The sequence below is a fragment of the Haemaphysalis longicornis genome, unplaced genomic scaffold (assembly GCF_048455015.1).
Source record: "Haemaphysalis longicornis isolate Haplotype H1 unplaced genomic scaffold, Haemaphysalis longicornis Haplotype H1 scaffold_10, whole genome shotgun sequence".
NCBI lineage: Eukaryota > Metazoa > Arthropoda > Arachnida > Ixodida > Ixodidae > Haemaphysalis > Haemaphysalis longicornis.
In genome coordinates, this window is record NW_027526204.1 from 112,381,692 (window position 1) to 112,399,265 (window position 17,574).

General features: G+C 45.6%; 1 protein-coding gene and 1 pseudogene across 1 annotated transcript in view; both read right to left on the reverse strand.

Moving 5' to 3' along the window:
* The window catches only part of LOC144160031 (uncharacterized), a 186,416-nt gene that overhangs the window by 8,666 nt on the left and 160,176 nt on the right, over positions 1-17,574 (reverse strand). Inside the window, exons 6-9 of the mRNA XM_077691651.1 lie at positions 15,429-15,494; positions 12,124-12,195; positions 9,517-9,625; positions 9,135-9,355 (exon numbers count right to left, since the gene is read on the reverse strand). Coding sequence (XP_077547777.1) covers positions 9,597-9,625; positions 12,124-12,195; positions 15,429-15,494 — 167 coding nt within the window. The 3' untranslated portion in view covers positions 9,135-9,355; positions 9,517-9,596. The remainder of the gene's footprint in view (positions 1-9,134; positions 9,356-9,516; positions 9,626-12,123; positions 12,196-15,428; positions 15,495-17,574) is intronic.
* Positions 4,151-9,595, reverse strand: LOC144160030 (uncharacterized; annotated as a pseudogene).

Here is a 17,574-nt window from a genome sequence, read left to right on the forward strand (position 1 = left end):
GGTGGTGCCGAAAACAGAAAAGTCACTATCAAATTAAATGCCAATGGTAGTTCACGCAGGAATGTAAAGTTATGTTTGTGCAAATATTACACCACCAACCGAAAAGTTGCTCCACAATCAAACACCAAAGTTGGTCTGCACAAGAATGTAATTAACGCTACAATAACTCATCGGTGAAAAGAAATTCCCTTTGTGTAAATATTGCGCCAGACTCGGGAAAGTTTCCCAGGAATCGAATACCCAAGTTGGTCCACACAAGATTGGAGTCCAATGTAAAAACACCCGACAGCCGAAAGAAACACAGATTTCACTCCACAGCTTCAAGACTCACTCAAGACTTGCCCGAGGCCACGACAGCGGCCACGGCCATACCTCACACCACTATGAAGAAAGAAGAAGTGGGGTATTCTACAAACGTGTGGCCCACACCACCTTGTAGCCCATTTTCTGGTGTGTAATGTTGCTAAAATGGTTGGACAGCACTCAACTCTCCCTCAAAATAAACAGGGTTGTGCTACGGGTTGAATTACCTCGCTAGGGCTCTTGGCTGTAGTGTATGGCACACCTACAAATGCTGGTAAAACAGAAAAATGTGGAAAAATTAAACGATCCCACAATTACGCCCTTGAGCTATGGAGTATAAAGCGCGTCAGAAAACAGAGCCTACAATGCTTCAAACTGTCTAAGACCCATTTGGGACCGCACTTCACTGTGTAATTTTTCAACTTTGTTTGAGTGTAGCACTGTGCGGGTTGTTTTCGCTAGAGCTGTGCGAATATTCAGAGCCTCAAATACTTCGCGATTATCTGGTGTTTCCTCTGCAAAACAGTTCGCAGTGAAGTTTTACTGTTTGATTTCAAATATTCGAAATTTACAAATCGAAGCAGAACGAAAGTTGGCTCTGCCGCACGACACGCAAACTACTTTCGAGCTTCACTGCCCAGCTGCCCCTTCGGGTTGGCTTTTTTGCACGACGCCGAAGCTGGGTAAAAACAGCCTCACAAGCGATAATTGATCGCCTTCAAGTGATGTAGGCAGACTGCAGTGCCTGAGGAATTTTTTGCTTTCCTTCGACAACATTCCAAAGCAAACAGCCCAGAGGCACGTGCCATCAGCTCTATGCTTACAAACGCAGATTGCGCAGGGGTTCACTTCAAGCAGCCTATGATTCACTGTTCCTCAGTGTTCACCACATGCAGTTTTGGCTTGGCTCCACAAGTGGGTGTGATTTACAGCTGTGACGGTGCACTGGCTCACACAAGGTTTGTGTCCATTCAGCTCCGTTGCATCCCCCTCAGCTGTACCACAGTGCTGTGGTCATGAACTGACTGACCGGTGCACTCTTTGGTGGGAATCCCTCCGTTGCTCCCCGGTCAACCTGCGTTCATGAAGTGAAGCTCGAGAGAGAGAGAGAGAGAGAGAAGCTCTTTACTGAAGAAGAAAATGCAGAGAGCTTCGCCAACATGAGAAAGAGAGAGAGAGAGAGAGAGAGAGAGAGAGAGAGAAGCTCTTTATTGAATAAGAAAATGCAGAGAGCTTCGCCAACATGAGAAAGAGAGAGAGAGAGAGAGAGAGAGAGAGAGAGAGAGAGAGAGAGAGAGAGAGAGAGAGAAGCTCTTTATTGAATAAGAAAATGCAGAGAGCTTCGCCAACATGAGAAAGAGAGAGAGAGGGAGAGAGAGAGAGAGAGAGAGAGAGAGAGAGAGAGAGAGAGAAGCTCTTTATTGAATAAGAAAATGCAGAGAGCTTCGCCAACATGAGAAAGAGAGAGAGAGAGAGAGAGAGAGAGAGAGAGAGAGAGAGAGAAGCTCTTTATTGAATAAGAAAATGCAGAGAGCTTCGCCAACATGAGAAAGAGAGAGAGAGAGAGAGAGAGAGAGAGAGAGAGAGAGAGAGAGAAGCTCTTTATTGAATAAGAAAATGCAGAGAGCTTCGCCAACATGAGAAAGAGAGAGAGAGAGAGAGAGAGAGAGAGAGAGAGAGAGAGAGAGAGAGAGAGAGAAGCTCTTTATTGAATAAGAAAATGCAGAGAGCTTCGCCAACATGAGAGAGAGAGAGAGAGAGAGAGAGAGAGAGAGAGAGAGAGAGAGAGAGAGAGAGAGAGAGAGAGAAGCTCTTTACTGAAGAAGAAAATGCAGAGAGCTTCGCCAACATGCGTTCGTCGACACGCTACTCTGCATGAAAGAGAATGGGGAAAAGATAGTAGCTCAGTAAAAAAAAAAAAATAGTAGTAGAGGAAAGGAATGAACAGAAGTGACATGTGTGGTTGTGTGCATGCTAGTGGGGCACTGGGACGTCAATGAACAGTATTGCTCTGGGTTGCCCACGAGTTGTTCAGATGTGGGAAAACTCCAGTGCACATGTCTATCCCATCAGCCTTCATCAGACGACGACAAACACCGGAGTCGTTTGGGCTAAAGAAAGTGCGTGGAGCTGGAATGAAGCCACAGCTGTGAAGGTGCATAGTTAGAATAAATGATCACACATCTATCAATGAGCACGCCTGCCAAAACCTGCTACCAGCTGCAACATGTCACTGCTTTAATTTTTGGATTTGTCTGAGAACAAATATCCGAAGTGCGTTGCTGCAGTAAACTGAGATAATCCAGGCAAAAAAATCTACTGTACAACGAAAGCACAGGAAATTATTTCTGACATAGGCCCAAGCAGGATAAAGAACAAAAGAGACATGTTTTCACTGCGTGGGATGGAAGCGCATTTAGATGATGAAGGGGTGTTTTAGCACAAAGGACGACTACAGTACACCAAGCCACCCAACCAACATCTGATAGCGCTGTCTGTTGGAGGTCAGTAGAACACATTATTTTTGGTGAGTCACGTTCACCACCTAGTGCTACATAAACGTGTCGGTGACACACTGTCACAACTACGCACAAGATTTGGGGTACTGCGAGGACATCTGGTGGTGGAGAAAATTCTGAAAAAATGCATTGTTTGCGACAGATGCAACATGGAACTTCTAGCGCAAGCTACACCCCCATTACCAGCTTACCGTGCAAATGAAGCTTTGTCATTTGAGATTTGCAGCATAGAATTTGTGGACCCACTACATGCTATTATGAACCGACTGCGGCGTGTGTGTTGACGTTATGCGTAAGCTACAATGGCGCAAAACGCGGCTCGCCACTGGAGACTCAGAGGTCTTGTGAGGCCTCCTTAGAGAACAGAGTCCTGTAAGACAGCACAAACCACGGTGCTCATGCAGCATCGAGATTGCAGTGCGGCCGTTCTCTTGCGCATGGGTGGGCTCAACGCGGCGGCTGTTCATGGTGTCTGACTCTGACTTTGTCTGAGCCTGACTCTGACGTGGTGTCTGACTTTAACTGTGCTTCAAAACCTGCCGACTCTTGTTTTGACGATTGCAGTGCAGACTATGAAGAGGCTCGCTTTGTGATGAGCCGGCAGTTTGTGTTTGTGCTCCGCCAAAGGAGGTTACTCAGCCCGTTTGACATGTCATGTTTCAACTCTTTCCCGAGTGTGCCATAGGCCATCGTTCACGGGTGAACGATGATTTTCAAACCTCCCGCAAAAACTAAAAACAGCACTATTCGGACAACTGAAGCCACCTGGCGTGTTAATTGGAAACACGTTTTTCAGCTTCGTTGCCGTTTGTTTACATTTCGCATGGGTAGGCGGCGGTGCGAGTGGAATTTGAGCCCAACGTAGCAGCGAGTTGGGCGAAAATGGCATCCTCTTTCACTGCGTGCTCGGCAAAGGCAGATAGCGGTTTCAGGGACTCCGGCCACTGCTGCTGCTGATTTTTTTTACCCCAGCCGCAGCGATGACTTCAGCAACAATGTGGATTATTCAGATTTTAATTCTGATGAAGACTCCCATTCAACAGCCTCAGACTTTGGCAGGTGCTGCCAGGGAAGGTTCGTTATAGACTTCGCGCTGTATTTATAAACAAAGTGTGCCTAATATTTGACAACCCAACCTAACCTAACCTAACCTAACCCAACCCAACTCAACCTAAACCAGGCCAGCCCTTAAGACAAAACACAACTTTGCTCCATTTGAAAGAACCAGCCTTTGGTAACTCACTCAGGTTCATTCCACCCACGAAAGACACTTTCTTAGGCGAAAGCAAAAAAGCAAGCAATATTGACAAACCTTCAAATTTTGTGCTACAGTAATGTGATATGGGCAAAAGTGACATAATATGGGCAAGCAATAAAACTGGTATAAGTGTGGTAACTGCTTGTTAGCATTCAAGTGATGGGATCAAACACAACTAGAGGCCCACCTACAATCGCCCAGTCAGGTTTCTTGCCGGTGGCTTTGGTTGTCAGCCGGCAATCACAAAAACAAGATTCTGTGATGTCATAAAGAAATCGCGGGAAACTGGCTGGAGAGAGTCGCCTCTGCATAACCTATTTTGCCTAACATCTAGATTATTTGCTTAAGTTTGCAATTGCATTCGTATCATTGTTAACGGGACAGAGCAGTCTTTTTAACTAACCAAACTGGTGCATCACATCACATCACATCACTTTATTACCTTAAAGACCCCCTCTAGGGGTGGGAAACAGATACAACAAATGCAATACATATGCAGGATGGGTACAAATACGAACAGGGGTGACCACTACAGAAAGAAAAGGAATACATATGCAGGATGGTAATAAATATAAACAGGCGTAACACATTGCAGAAAGAAAAACAAAAAAGACAAGCGAGAACCAGGGGTACAAAAACTAACACGCTTGAGTATTCAAAGTGAAAGGAAGCGAGTGACATTTTGTGTAAGTGTTGAGTGGCACACTATGGTGACAAGATCAGCTGAAAGGCCATTCCACTCGGAGGCTGCTCGAAAAAAGAAGGAGGCGGCAAATGTCGCGGTACGGGCACGTGGCCGGGCGACATGAAAAGAACGAGTGGTGTGGCGAGATATGCAGGCGGGAGGAAAGATATAGGGTGGGTGACCGAGTGTACTGTGATAGGACTTGCGGAGCAAAATGAGGCTGGCAATTTGCTGACGAATGTTAAGGTTTAAAAGAGCAGATTCTTGTTTAAGGGATGCAACACTCCCGTTGTGCGAATATGAGGAATGAATGAACCTAGCTGCTCGGGTCTGGACTGATTCCAGTGCGTCGGTTAAGTATGCTTGATGAGGGCTCCAGATAGGCGATGTCATATTCAAGTTGGGTGCAAATTAAAGATTTTTAGGGTAACAGTTTTACATGCAAGGGTGCATGACGTAGGTGCAGTTTTAAGAAACCAAGTGATCTGTCAGCTGATGATATGATGTAGGTAATATGTGCGCCCCATGTTAAATCGTTGCTTAAAGGGGCTTCAAAGTACTTATAAATGATGACGTTTTCCAAGGGAACGTTGCCAATTTGATAAGAATAGATGAGGGGGCTGCGGCAATGGTGACAAGAAAGGGACTTGCGTTTATTAGAGCTTAGTGTCATAAGCCAATGATTGCACCAGTCCAGCACATTGTTAATATCATCTTGCAATGCAACTTGAGCTGATGTGTTAGTAACGGTACGGTATAGTACACAATCGTCTGCAAACATACGAATATTGCTGGATACATGGAGAGGTAGATCGTTGATGTATATATTAGGAATAATAAGGGGCCGAGAACAGGTCCTTGCGGAACGCCTGATGTTACTGCCAGAGGGTAAGAGTTATGGCCATAACAGTAACAAATTTGGAACGATTAGTCGGAAATTCTCGGATCCAGGTAAAAATTTTAGGGTCTAGGTTTAATTTTGAAAGTTTTAACATCAGACGGTTGTGCGGTACTTGGTCGAATGCTTTTGCAAAATCAAGAAAGATGGCGTCAGTGTGTATATTATTGTCCAGGTTAGTGTGCAGGTCAGGAACAAAAAGGACAAGTTGAGTCTCACACGAAAATTTTTTCCTAATCTGTGCTGTGCAGGATGAAAGAAGTTATTAGTGTCCAAGAAGTGCATGATTTCGGTGTAAATGACGTGTTCCATGAGCTTGCAAGGCACGCCTGTTAAGGAAATGGGGCGATAATTGAGCGGACATGATCTATTGAAGACTGGAATGACCTTTCCTATATTTTAATTGATTGGTAGGTTACCTGTGGATAATGACTGACAGAAAAACAGTGACAAATAAACAGCAGATATCTGTTTGGTATATTTCAGAAATTTTGAGTTAATATCGTCTGATTCCGCTCAAGAAGAGAGTTTTAGTTCGTCGATTAAGGGTATTATTCTGACAGCGATGAAATTAATACATTAGAGAGACGATGCTATATGGAAAAATCGGTAGGGGACAGTTAGTTTCGTTTGTGAATACGAAAGCAAAGGCTGCGTTGAATAATTCGGCGCATTCAGAATGGCTAACTTCCCCACCCGAAGCATTATTCAAAATAATACCCTGCATTTTCTTAGGGTTAATCACCTCCCAAAACTTCCTATACTCGGTTACAACTCAAGAACGGCACCACCTCATGTAGTGTATCACTCCGCCAAAGCGCCGGACCCGTGAAGTCAGTGCGCGAGCGTTTTGAAAGGGGTTTGCTATGAATGCATGATATCGTCTGCCTTGTCTCACACAGTTTGTTTGTCGTCACTGGAGTCGTTTATAAGCACATTAAGTGCAAAAAACACGGGAACAGCTCACGCCATGTTCAAAATATTCCCAGTAATGCCCTACTTGCGCCGTGCGGAGAAACACCCGGCTACGGTGATAAGGCACAGCGGCAACTTCCGGTGCCGTTCTGAAGTTGTCACCGAGTATAGGGTTATTCATTAAAATTTTTGGAAGATCAGTGTAGAAAAAGGTTCTTTTTGAGGTTCGAATGGTGTTACAATAAAAGGTTTCGGCTTCTTTGTACCTATCCCATGCACTGGCAGTTGCTGCGCGTTTAGCTACACGAAAAAGTTACTTTTCTTATTTTCAAGCTGCTTTAAAAGTTTGGAAAACCATGGTTTTTGGCGATTAGAATGTAAGGTAGCACTGGGAACAAATTTGTTTGTTAGCTCCTCAATTTTTTCTTCGAAAATTAACCAGTTATCGTTCACTGATCCTTCATTCAAGGTAGTTTCAAAATGAGGTAGGAATGCTTCGAGTTCAGTGACTACTGCATTGTAATTCCCCTTATCGTATAGCCGTATAGTTTTACTGCATGATTTGTGCAGTCCCGGGATGAATTCAAAAACAGTATTAATAACTTTGTGGTCACTAATCTCAGGAACGTGTGTAATATATGATAAGCTTTCAGGTTTAGTTGTCCGTATCAGGTCCAGAATACTAGACGTTTCATCAGAAATGCATGTACATTCTGTAATTAGCTGTGTCAAGTTAAAATTTAGGCAGACGTTATAATGAATTCGTTTGCTCTGGAATGCCCTGTTATTGATTGGTTGGCGTCATTCCAATCGATGTCGGAAAAATTGGAAGTCTCCAAAAAGTAGGATATGCGCGGTACAATATTTAGTAGCTAACTGGTTGAGTATATCGTTTAAATCTTGTGCAAAATCTGGGCTATTGTCAGCTGGCCGATAGCAGACACCTAGCAGAACTGTCTCCGGCATAGCGTGGCAGATTAACCATAGAATTTCGAACTCAGAGTGAACATTTATCATTAAACAGGATAACTGCTCATGGAAAGCAACGAGTCCGCCCCCGCCACGTGATTGTTTTCTATCCTTCCGGAAAACAACAAAATCTAACCATTCGGCTAGAACCTCACTATCTATGACGTAATCCGTCAACCCTGTTTCTGTCAGAACTAGTATGTTGCTGTCCGATATCGATACACAAAATTTGATACTGCCTCGACTTTTTTTAGGAGGAAGCTACGTATATTAGTGAAGCTTACGGAGAAGGAAAGACTAGTTTGGGACGTTGTAACATTAACACGTTTAGTTTTTGTTGGATAGCGAGGCGATTGCTGTGAAATTTCGTTTACAGTTTGGGATGTTTCGTCGACGAAAATGTATCTTTTTTTTACGAAGATACCATGTCTTGTACCGCAGAGAGAAGGGTTCTGATTTGGTAGGGGCAAATGAGCCAGGGTTTTTCCAGGCTTTGCGAACGGATTCGGAAAGAAACTTCCCCAATACTGCAGTTTGTACCTTTCAGTTTACATCCATTTGAGAGAATTTCCTCTTTGGTTTTAAAGAAGGTGAACTTGGCTATTACAGGCCGCTGATTATCGTTCTGGTGACGACCAATGTGGTGAGCACGTTCGATTAGTTTAGGGTCAAGAGTCAAGTTTAGATGGTCGCGGCAGTGGTTAGTAATCGTTTCCTCGGAATCTGCAAATTTTTCAGACGGGCTCGGGTCAGGGAGGCCGTAAAAGATGACGTTGTTTCTTCTGGAACGATTTACAGCATCGTCAACCCGCGCCTCAATGTCGCAGATTTGACGGGCCATTTCTGCGGTGTTACCATTAATTGTTTCGATATCCTTCCCAACAGTTACAAGACCCTGGTAGTAAACTTCAAGATCCGTAATACGCTTAGTTAGATCAGCCATGGCTTTGTTTGTTGTCAGTAGCTCAGCTTTAAGTCCCTGCACTTCGGGGAGCAGCAAAGACTAACCTGCAGATTACTTTTGCAATTCGGAAAGAATCAGGTTAGCGGGGAGAGGGTCTTTAGGCGGAGAGTCGTAAGGAAGAGAGTTACGGCCGGGGTTGGACTCCACGTCCCCACACAGAAGCAAGGAAGGAAGGAATAGTACAGGAAAGGCAGGGAGGTTAACCAGAATACTGTCCGGTTGGCTACCCTACTAAGGGGGGAGGGGATATGGGAAATGAAAGGGAAAGAAAGGACAGCGGTACATATTAAAGGAGAAAATGAGAGAAAAAAAAAGTAGAAAAACACAAGGCGTGACCAGGCAACTAGAAAGGCGGTACAAACAACGCACACAGCCAGAAAATGCACGAAACTAATACGGTCCACTGATAAAGAGAGCATGAGCAACATTTACACATTGGATGGCAAGGGTGCAACAGCAATGTGGGCTCAGTAGCTGTAACAAAAAATAATCGCTATTTTTTTTAGTGGAGAGGCCCAGTGGTACACTAACCTGCATTGCAAAGACGAACAGGCTAGTGGAGCGTGCGATGGCACAGCCACAGAGCCCACAACGCTTGACCAGTGGTTGCTGACAATTTATACCTGTTGTCCCTGAGCTGGTCGATGATGGCGGTGATATGATGGTGACGTTGGTGATCCCGTGATCTGCCGGCGGCGCAGCAGGACATCCAGAAGCGTTTGCAGCGTGCATGAGAAGGACGGCGTCATTCCAGGTGCTGAGTCACTCGCAGTACGCTGGAACATCCAATAAGGCAGCCGGCAGAGCAGGAACCGGCAACTGAACGATGATAGGGGGCGAGCGCCTGCATTGCGAAGATGAACGGGTTAGACCGTGCAATGGCACAGCCACAGAGCCCACCAGTTTGTCGTCACAACTACTTAAAAAACAAAAAGTAGACAACCATTCAAAAGCTTCTCTGGCTACCATCTCAGCAGTAAATGCACAACTATGGAGTCTTCTTACCTGAACAAATCTTCGTGGGTGATGCGCGATCCCTTCCACTGCTCTACAAGTTGAAGGGGACGCCTACCCCAGCGGGCATGTCACAGCATCATAGACGCTTTGTTGCCATCTGCAGTGCAAAACAGCAGTTATTAAGGAAATGTAACATTTTTAACACTAGCCTCCAATCCCAAGAGTTTGTCCAGTGTCAATGGGAACACATCCAGCAATAAAAGGTTGAAAGAAAAAAAAATATGAATACATAGTGCCGGTTGGGTTTTCAACCAGAGTCATTTGAGCCACAATTGTAATTGTCACTTGTAATTGGGAAGAGAACGCGAAAAGAAAATTTCTAGCAATGTCAGTAACACATGGTGCAATTGGAAATTTCTTTTTTTAATGTGCAGTGAACCTTTGCGGCACGTGCCACACAATTCCTTTCTTGCCAGTTTCTTTTACCCCCATTGCAGCTACCTGGCCTACCTCAGAATGCTTTCGATCAATCCACTAGGTGTTTGTAGTTTTCTTCCTTTATTTTCAGCTGACTACAAAAGACAGACAAAAGCAGAATGCGTAGGTACCTCCCCCCAAGAACAGCAATTTTCCCTGCCGTGCATGAGAAATTGAGTAAAACAGGTGCCATCAAAAAAAAAAAAAAAAAGCCGTTCCACTTAACGGGAAAGCTGTTAGAAGTGCAGAGCAGTGATTTGCCATAATGGGCTGCAGCGCCATTATCCGCTCACTCTCACCACCGATCACATTCTTCGCCACCCTGTGTCATTCCTCTCCCGATGAATTCAATAAAGGTTTGTCCAACGCATTTCAGATTTCCCACCTTTGCAGTGCACGCACGCCCCCTGCCTAAAACTGTGCCAGTGGGAGTTCTGTTCTTTTTGCGCTCGCTTTTCCTCCCGCACGCGCCGGCGTTGCACTGCCACCTTTTTTCGCTTTCCATCGTATCCTAAAAACCAACCCAACGAGCATTCCTAACTAAATGAATGCGGGTGCTGCCGGGTAATTACGTATATTATGCCTCAAATGTACCTGCAGTTTTCTTTATGCTAAAACACAGGGAGATGTATGACAAGTGCCAGCGGTTAACGAGTTTCAAACGCTTATGACTATTTAAATTGCTTGTTTTTCAATGCTTGTGTAGGGCGCCGCAACGACGGCTACACCGTGCGGCTCTACTTGGGTCCGTAATTTCACTGTGCCGCCTGATTCCAGCAGTCACTTGACATCGAAGAGCGCTACAGCGAGCTATGACGACAAGGCGAGCCCCTAAAGTGCTCTGCACTTAAAACAAAATGCAAAGACAAATGTTTCCTTAACCAACACAAACAGGCACTGGGCACAAACAAAGGAATACGTTTGCAGGCATCTACTAACTCCGTCTCTCAGGATTGCCAATAATTCCTTTGTTTCAACCTGGTTCACTAACTGCGTGTTCGAAGCCTGTTTCTGGCAATACAATGTTGAAGGAAGCCGCTGGTAGCTTTTCGTTAATTTTTGTGGAGCACGTAGCAGTTGGGTGCTCGTGCACGGAAAGACACCGCGGAAGTTGTTATGCATCTCCCAAATGACAAAAATTCAGAAATGAATGCCTCGTGACAACTCCTGTTCGTTGTCAAGAGACTGGAACAACTTGTCGCTGAAATTTCAATCAAGAACAAGTGAACAAGCTTCTTACTCCTGCTCAAACTTGGCTTCCCGCCTTTTGCTACTTGTACATACCGCTTTAAATCCTATTTGCAGCCCGCATTTGCAAACAACTGTTACAATCAAGAGCTTGCAAAGGAAAACAAGGCTGCAAGGTGACCTTCAGTAGCAACTAACAAGAGCAAGAAAATATTCATTACTAGATACAACCCGTTTTTGTTTGGCTACCATTTTAACATGGAAATGCACAGCTTCCAACTTACCTTTAACTGCTGATGTTCCCAATAATGTGCCCTATGCACCACTTTGCACCTTAGAGAGAGATGAAAGGTGTTCTATATCCCAGTATATACTTTAGTGCAATTGCCTTACAGCGTCAATCCTTGCCACAATTTACACATTTATCGAATTTAACGGTATGTAGATGGTGATAAGACTTTTTGGCATTTAATGTTTTGAGAATTCAGTGGGCGCCTATTGGCATCCGGTTCAAGAAGCAAATGCAGCATTTTATCAGAACCCATTTTCTTCACTGCGCTCGTTTTTCTAAGCATTGCTCGCCCTTTCTGTGTTTCAACAACCAGCTTCATTCAAAGCATTGGCGTGGTCCAGCACCACAGCTGCAAGCACTGCCATTTGATACAGGAAGGCATGACAGGGGGGGGGGGGGGGGGGGGGGGGGGGGGGGGGTAAGTATGCCAAGGCAGAAATGAATTAACTCAGCGGTGACACAAGATTAGCGTGCAGAAAGGTGGACATAATTTGGGCACCTTGCCCGCTATTCCACTTCCCTTGAAAGTGCACTCTGTGAGTTATCACAACTGTTGAATAGCCGACCCCGTTTTTGAGATGAACATCTTAGTCGAGGCATGACGAGCATTGGGTCGAGCATAATTACTGCACACCTAAGTAGTTTACAGTTAGGCTCCCATTTCAGAGCTTGGACACGCAGTATTAGGGTTGTCTTACCTGGAAAAGCACGCACAGGCGATGGACATCCATTGCTTGGTTTTCGCCGCAGGTCCAATGCTTCCTCTTGTTCTGCAATGCACAGCACAGTTATTCTACACAAAACAGTCTGTGGAAAGCGCTTGCTACAATACTTTTGCATTCAGAGCTTGTCACAAGATGTGAATGGCTCATCACCGGTTGATAGTTTCGAGGCCCACTTTTGTAACAAGGGGGTGAAGTCTTACTTGCTTTGTGCAGCTTACAAATGTTTTCGCAGTTGACCAAACCCACCAGCATAAGCAGCTGAACAAGCCCAAAATTTTAATGATTCCTCTAAACAAGCTGTATGCGTATTGGTACATTCGATCCTTCCGCATTGTGTGTGATGGCTGTTAAATCACCGAAAGGCTATACGCCGAACTTCCAGACAATTAGGATAGCGAAAGAAATAGAATGACGATTTTGGTAGCGCTGTTCATATGTCAGTGATGAGAAAAAAAAAGTGGTTAGCCACGAGACGTTCGGAAGGATAGCATGCTGCGTCAAGTTTTTTTTGGCCTTCAACATTATGGTGCCGTAAAACCCAGAAGACAACGAGCATGTAGCGATCTACCAAAGACAGGTTGCTCCGTCAGCAAGGCATCCATTGCAGATCTGATAGAGGCTGCTAAAGGCTCTATCAAACCAAGCTCTATCAAACCCCGTCCTCATCTCTGCATGACTTTCGAAAGGCGATTGACCCGCTAGCAGTTAAGGGAGTCTCCCTCAAAGAGCTGAATGACAAGATTGGAGAAACAGTTGAAGGCGACAAATTTGAACAGGATTTTACCGACACCTTGGAATAACGTGCTCGGCTGCACTCGGCCTTGAATGATCGTCGGGTGCCCAATGTAACAGTTGCTGACGACGGCACTTCAGGAGAACCCCAATCCGCTCAATCAGAGCGCATCATGTTCGAACGCCTGTGCCCTGCAGCCCTTCCGAACCGGCCTTCGCACATCTGCTTGCATGCATTGACATCACGAGTTGTCATGCCAACGCTACAAGTTTCCCCTTTTTCCGGTGAGCCATAAATGGCAGGGTTTTTTGGAACATTTCGAGGCGTCTATCCACAATCACCCAGACCTCCACGACATCACGAAATTTAGGCATTTTAGATCCTACCTGCTCACGGGTGCAAAGTATGTCATTGGGTGCATTCGCCTCAATACACTCAAGCCATGAAGGTACTTGCCGACTGGTGTGGACGTACGGAGCCGCTCGTAGATGACTACATCAACAGCCTACTCGCCATCGCTCCAATGGAGTCATCGTCGCAAGTGTCATTGCCCCCACAACTTCTATGAGCAAATTCAATTTACAACTGAGCGCATCCCAAGCCTAGGTGTTCCGGCTTCAGACTACGTACTAGTGATTCTGAATTATGTCCTCATGCGCTCGCTGTGAAAGACGTGGCCATTCTATACCATCAGAACATGAAGAAGATTGCCAACGACGACCACCCCAAGCCAAGGCCTCGAGAAGACCAGGTCAAGGCTATCACGGCGTTCTTGAGGGTTCAGTGGAGAGCAGGGATGAGAGTCAAGTCTTTCGATGGAATTCCAACTCGACGACGTCACCATCTTGACAACCGCAAAAAGCAGCTCTCCTCAGTTACCGTCTTCCCGAGACTTTAACAGCGAGGTTTGCACCGAGTTCAAGGGATTCGTTGTGGCAAGGATAAATGCGATGGTACGGGGCACAAAACACAGGATTGCCATGCTGCCTTTGAAACACAGGAAAAGTGACAGCGCCTTTCAAGGAACCACTGCTGTTTCAGGTGCACTAAAACAGGGCGTACAGCTCACCACTGCCGTACTAGCGTGCGCCTTAAGTGTGACACCTCTGTGCAACGTCAGCTCACAGTCAAGGAGAGATTGGTAACCAACTGCCCAACTGTGTCTCGCTTTGGCAGAGATGCCAATCGTGAGGAACTTTCGTGACGAGATCGCAACAAAACAACGGCTCTTGCATGCAGCACTTGCTCCTCATCGGTGCTGGTCCAAACAGCCACAGAGTGGGCATATGGAGAGTGCAGTCGTGCATTGGTCAGAACCCTCCTCGACACCAGCAGCCAACAAACTTTCGTGCGCAGCGACCAGTCTCGACAGCTCCCTTGCAAAAGAGGTCCTGACTGCATTCATGTTTGGCAGCTTGAACTGTCCGCAAACATACCGGTGCTGTAAAGTTGCGATGACCCTCCGTAGCCACTTTTAATCAAGCGCAGTTACCCTGGAAGCTCTCAAAGTGCCAGAACTGTGCACTGTCGAGGGCCCACCTCTGGAAACCCGCCCTGTAAAGTGCTTCGTGACCTCAACTCACCTGCAGCCAACGAACCTGAAGATCCAACTTTATATTTTAAACACCGACAATAAGTGTGTTGGGGGTTCGGACCACTACTTGAAGGCTTGTAAGTGAACGTATCGAGAGCTTCAACGATAACCTTTGTCCTGTTGAGACCTTAGTTGGCTGGGTTCTTCAGGGACCGTACGCAGAAGAAAATAATCTCCGCGTCACAACCAGCAGTGTGAGAGCCTTGTTGTTAGCCTGTATTGAAGGAGCTGGTGCCTTGGGCCAACCAGTCAACCCATCAGAGGTGTGCAAATCAGACACCATACAAATTAATGACACGTCCAACGAAAAGGCAACAGGCGATGTTAGAGGCCTATTAGAGGGAGACACAAAAACTGCAGGCATGGGAAAACGTGAAATCCCCAAAAGAGAATGCACGGAACTTCCAGTCAATTTGGGATGGTTAAAGAAAGAGAAACACGATGTGGATAGCACGTTGCGTGACAGAAAAAGTGGTAGCTACGAAACGTTTGGAAGGATAGAGCGCTGTGTGGAGTCTTCCCTGCTTTCAACAATAGCAATAACAGTTCCAGCTTGCTGTTTCAAGCATTATGACCTAAAGTACACACATCACAACCCGCCCAATCTCTCGTCATTGATTCCCACTTTTGTCGCAAAGAAAGGAAGCCAATCAAGACGGGTCTTTCTAACGCCATCTTGGTATCAAAGTGTCCAGGCAAAGTCGACCATCAAGCCCCGCCCCTGTATGCACACCCCTTGAGAAACTCGCTTGTTAGGTACAGCCGTCTCGAAGGAGGTGTCAAAAATACACATCAAATGAAGTCTCCCGCCACTGTGCACCAGTACCATCGCTGATCCCACTAATAATCTCCAACTTTCACAGCTAACTGCTGTATATGTGTACATGTATGTGTTAGTGGTAGGTAGGCACAGCAGACTTTCATTTACAAACAAGCGAAAAGGCCCCTTACCGTCGTTCAAACTTGCCTCCCCATCCTCTTCTTCCTCCACATCCTGCTTGCGATGCACTTCGCAGCCTGCATTTGCAAACAAGAATTACAATTAAGAGCTCGGGAGGAAAGGAAGGCGGCAAGGTGAATGTTAGTGACAGCTAAAAAGGTGAGAAAAAAAACAAAAAATTCTATACCTTGATACAGGCCCTTCCGGCTACCATTTCAGCACATAAATGCACAGCTTCAAGCTTACCTTTAATTAACTGCTGAAGTTCACAAATGCGTGCTCATTGCCCCACTATGCACATTAGAGAGAGATGAAGAGCATTCTCTATTCTAGCATAAATGTTAAAGCAACTGCCTTCCAGCATCATTTCTTGTCACGACTTGCACACTTATCGACAGTACGTAGATGGGGATTAGGCTTTCTTCGCATTCATGTTTCGAGAATTCATTGGGTACCTACTAGTGGTGCTCACTTCCGGAAACAAAATGTGGCATCTTATTGGAAGCTTTTCTCTCACTGCTCTGACCCTTCTGCATTGCTGTGCTCACAGCATTTGCATGGGACAGACAACTGCACATAACAGTGAAACACTGTTATCATAAATGCTGCCCAGGAAGGATACCTGCACAGAGGATCTTTCCGTGTTTTATCCGATTCTTCTTCTGCGTATGAAAGCTGCTTTACCACCCGTTGACAGGGGACATCAGAAGCTGAAACAACGTTAATGACGCATCCAAGAATCCGATCATCCCCAAAGGTAAACCCCCCCACACACACACACATGCTAGACTTTTTTAGCGCAGTGTAGAACACATACCCTGCAAATAATTTGTCAGCCCCCAGTGCCCTTGTTGGAATAAACAGCAGGACACACAAGTGTTGCAACACAGCTTGGAACCAGGATTCAGATTTAAGAACGAGATGCACAACATCTTTCATTCGTCCTGTTTAGTAGCACTCTTTTTTTTTTTTCTTGTAGCAACATGCATCAACTAGCTCGCGTTACATGACTTGTTCAGATTGTGGCCATGCTTTATGTGCTGATGGCTCGCCTTCTGCTGCTGTAATTGGCAATAACTAGCCTTTAAACTCAGCTCCATTCCATACAGACTGAATTCCTCACTTTATAATCGGCAGGAAATTTTTCATATTTATCAGTCAATGCCAAAAATCTAATCCTTGCATTAATAATCCAGCAAAGCCCTCCCCCTGATTCCCTGTTTTCATGTCACCTATGAAGGCTGGTAGGCCAATTAGTTTACCCCGTCCGATGTATTCGTTTGGGGAAACAGGAAAGGAACAGGGGCGGGGATAGGACGCAACCTTGTGCATGGTACAACCCCAGCGGTCACTCCTAGGCAAAAAGCCTCGGCCACGCTGCCAACCACTATACTATTATGGGATCAAACCATCCACCAGTGCCTAGTTATAAAAGAGTGCACGCATGCCATGGACAAATATCCCCACCCCCTCTTGCAAAATGTCAAGAAACCCTGTTGCACTCCATACTAAAACATGATGGTTCTGCATGGCTGATTCCTTTCTTGGAAGCACCTGTGGGACACCAATCACTGACAAAGGTGATGGAAGCATGTACAAACACACACTGCAACCGTGGAGCTGAAGTAAGAGCATTTTCTGGCACCCTTTCCAACGTAAAAAAACATCTTTTCTAGTAACATTTTGAAAGTTTGATGCAGGGTAATTTATATTTTCGACGTCTCAATGAAAAGCAAGCACAAGCCTTGCTTTTCCTCCAAGCAGCACAACAACCAATATAAGAAAGGTAGCAGACAGGCTAATGACCAATTTGCACAAAGGCAACACATGCATTGTTACATGACAACGTCGACAAGTAGTGTAACGCTGTCGCATAGAAAGGGAAGAGGACTTAGCTGAATCTGCAAGAACTGAGGGACTTCTAAAGGATTTCAACATAATCATACCGGGCAGATGTGTGGACACATGCAGTAGAAAGACTAAGAGCCAAGAGCCAGATCACAGCATGGAGATATTAATTAAGGCATGACAGGTGAGGTAACCTTGTCAAAGCAGAATGTAGGAATCACTCGGTGTTTTGAGGAGTGGTGATGCACGACAACAGCGCACGGATGCAAAGACGTACACAGTTTGGGCGTTTTGGTCGCCATTCTGGTC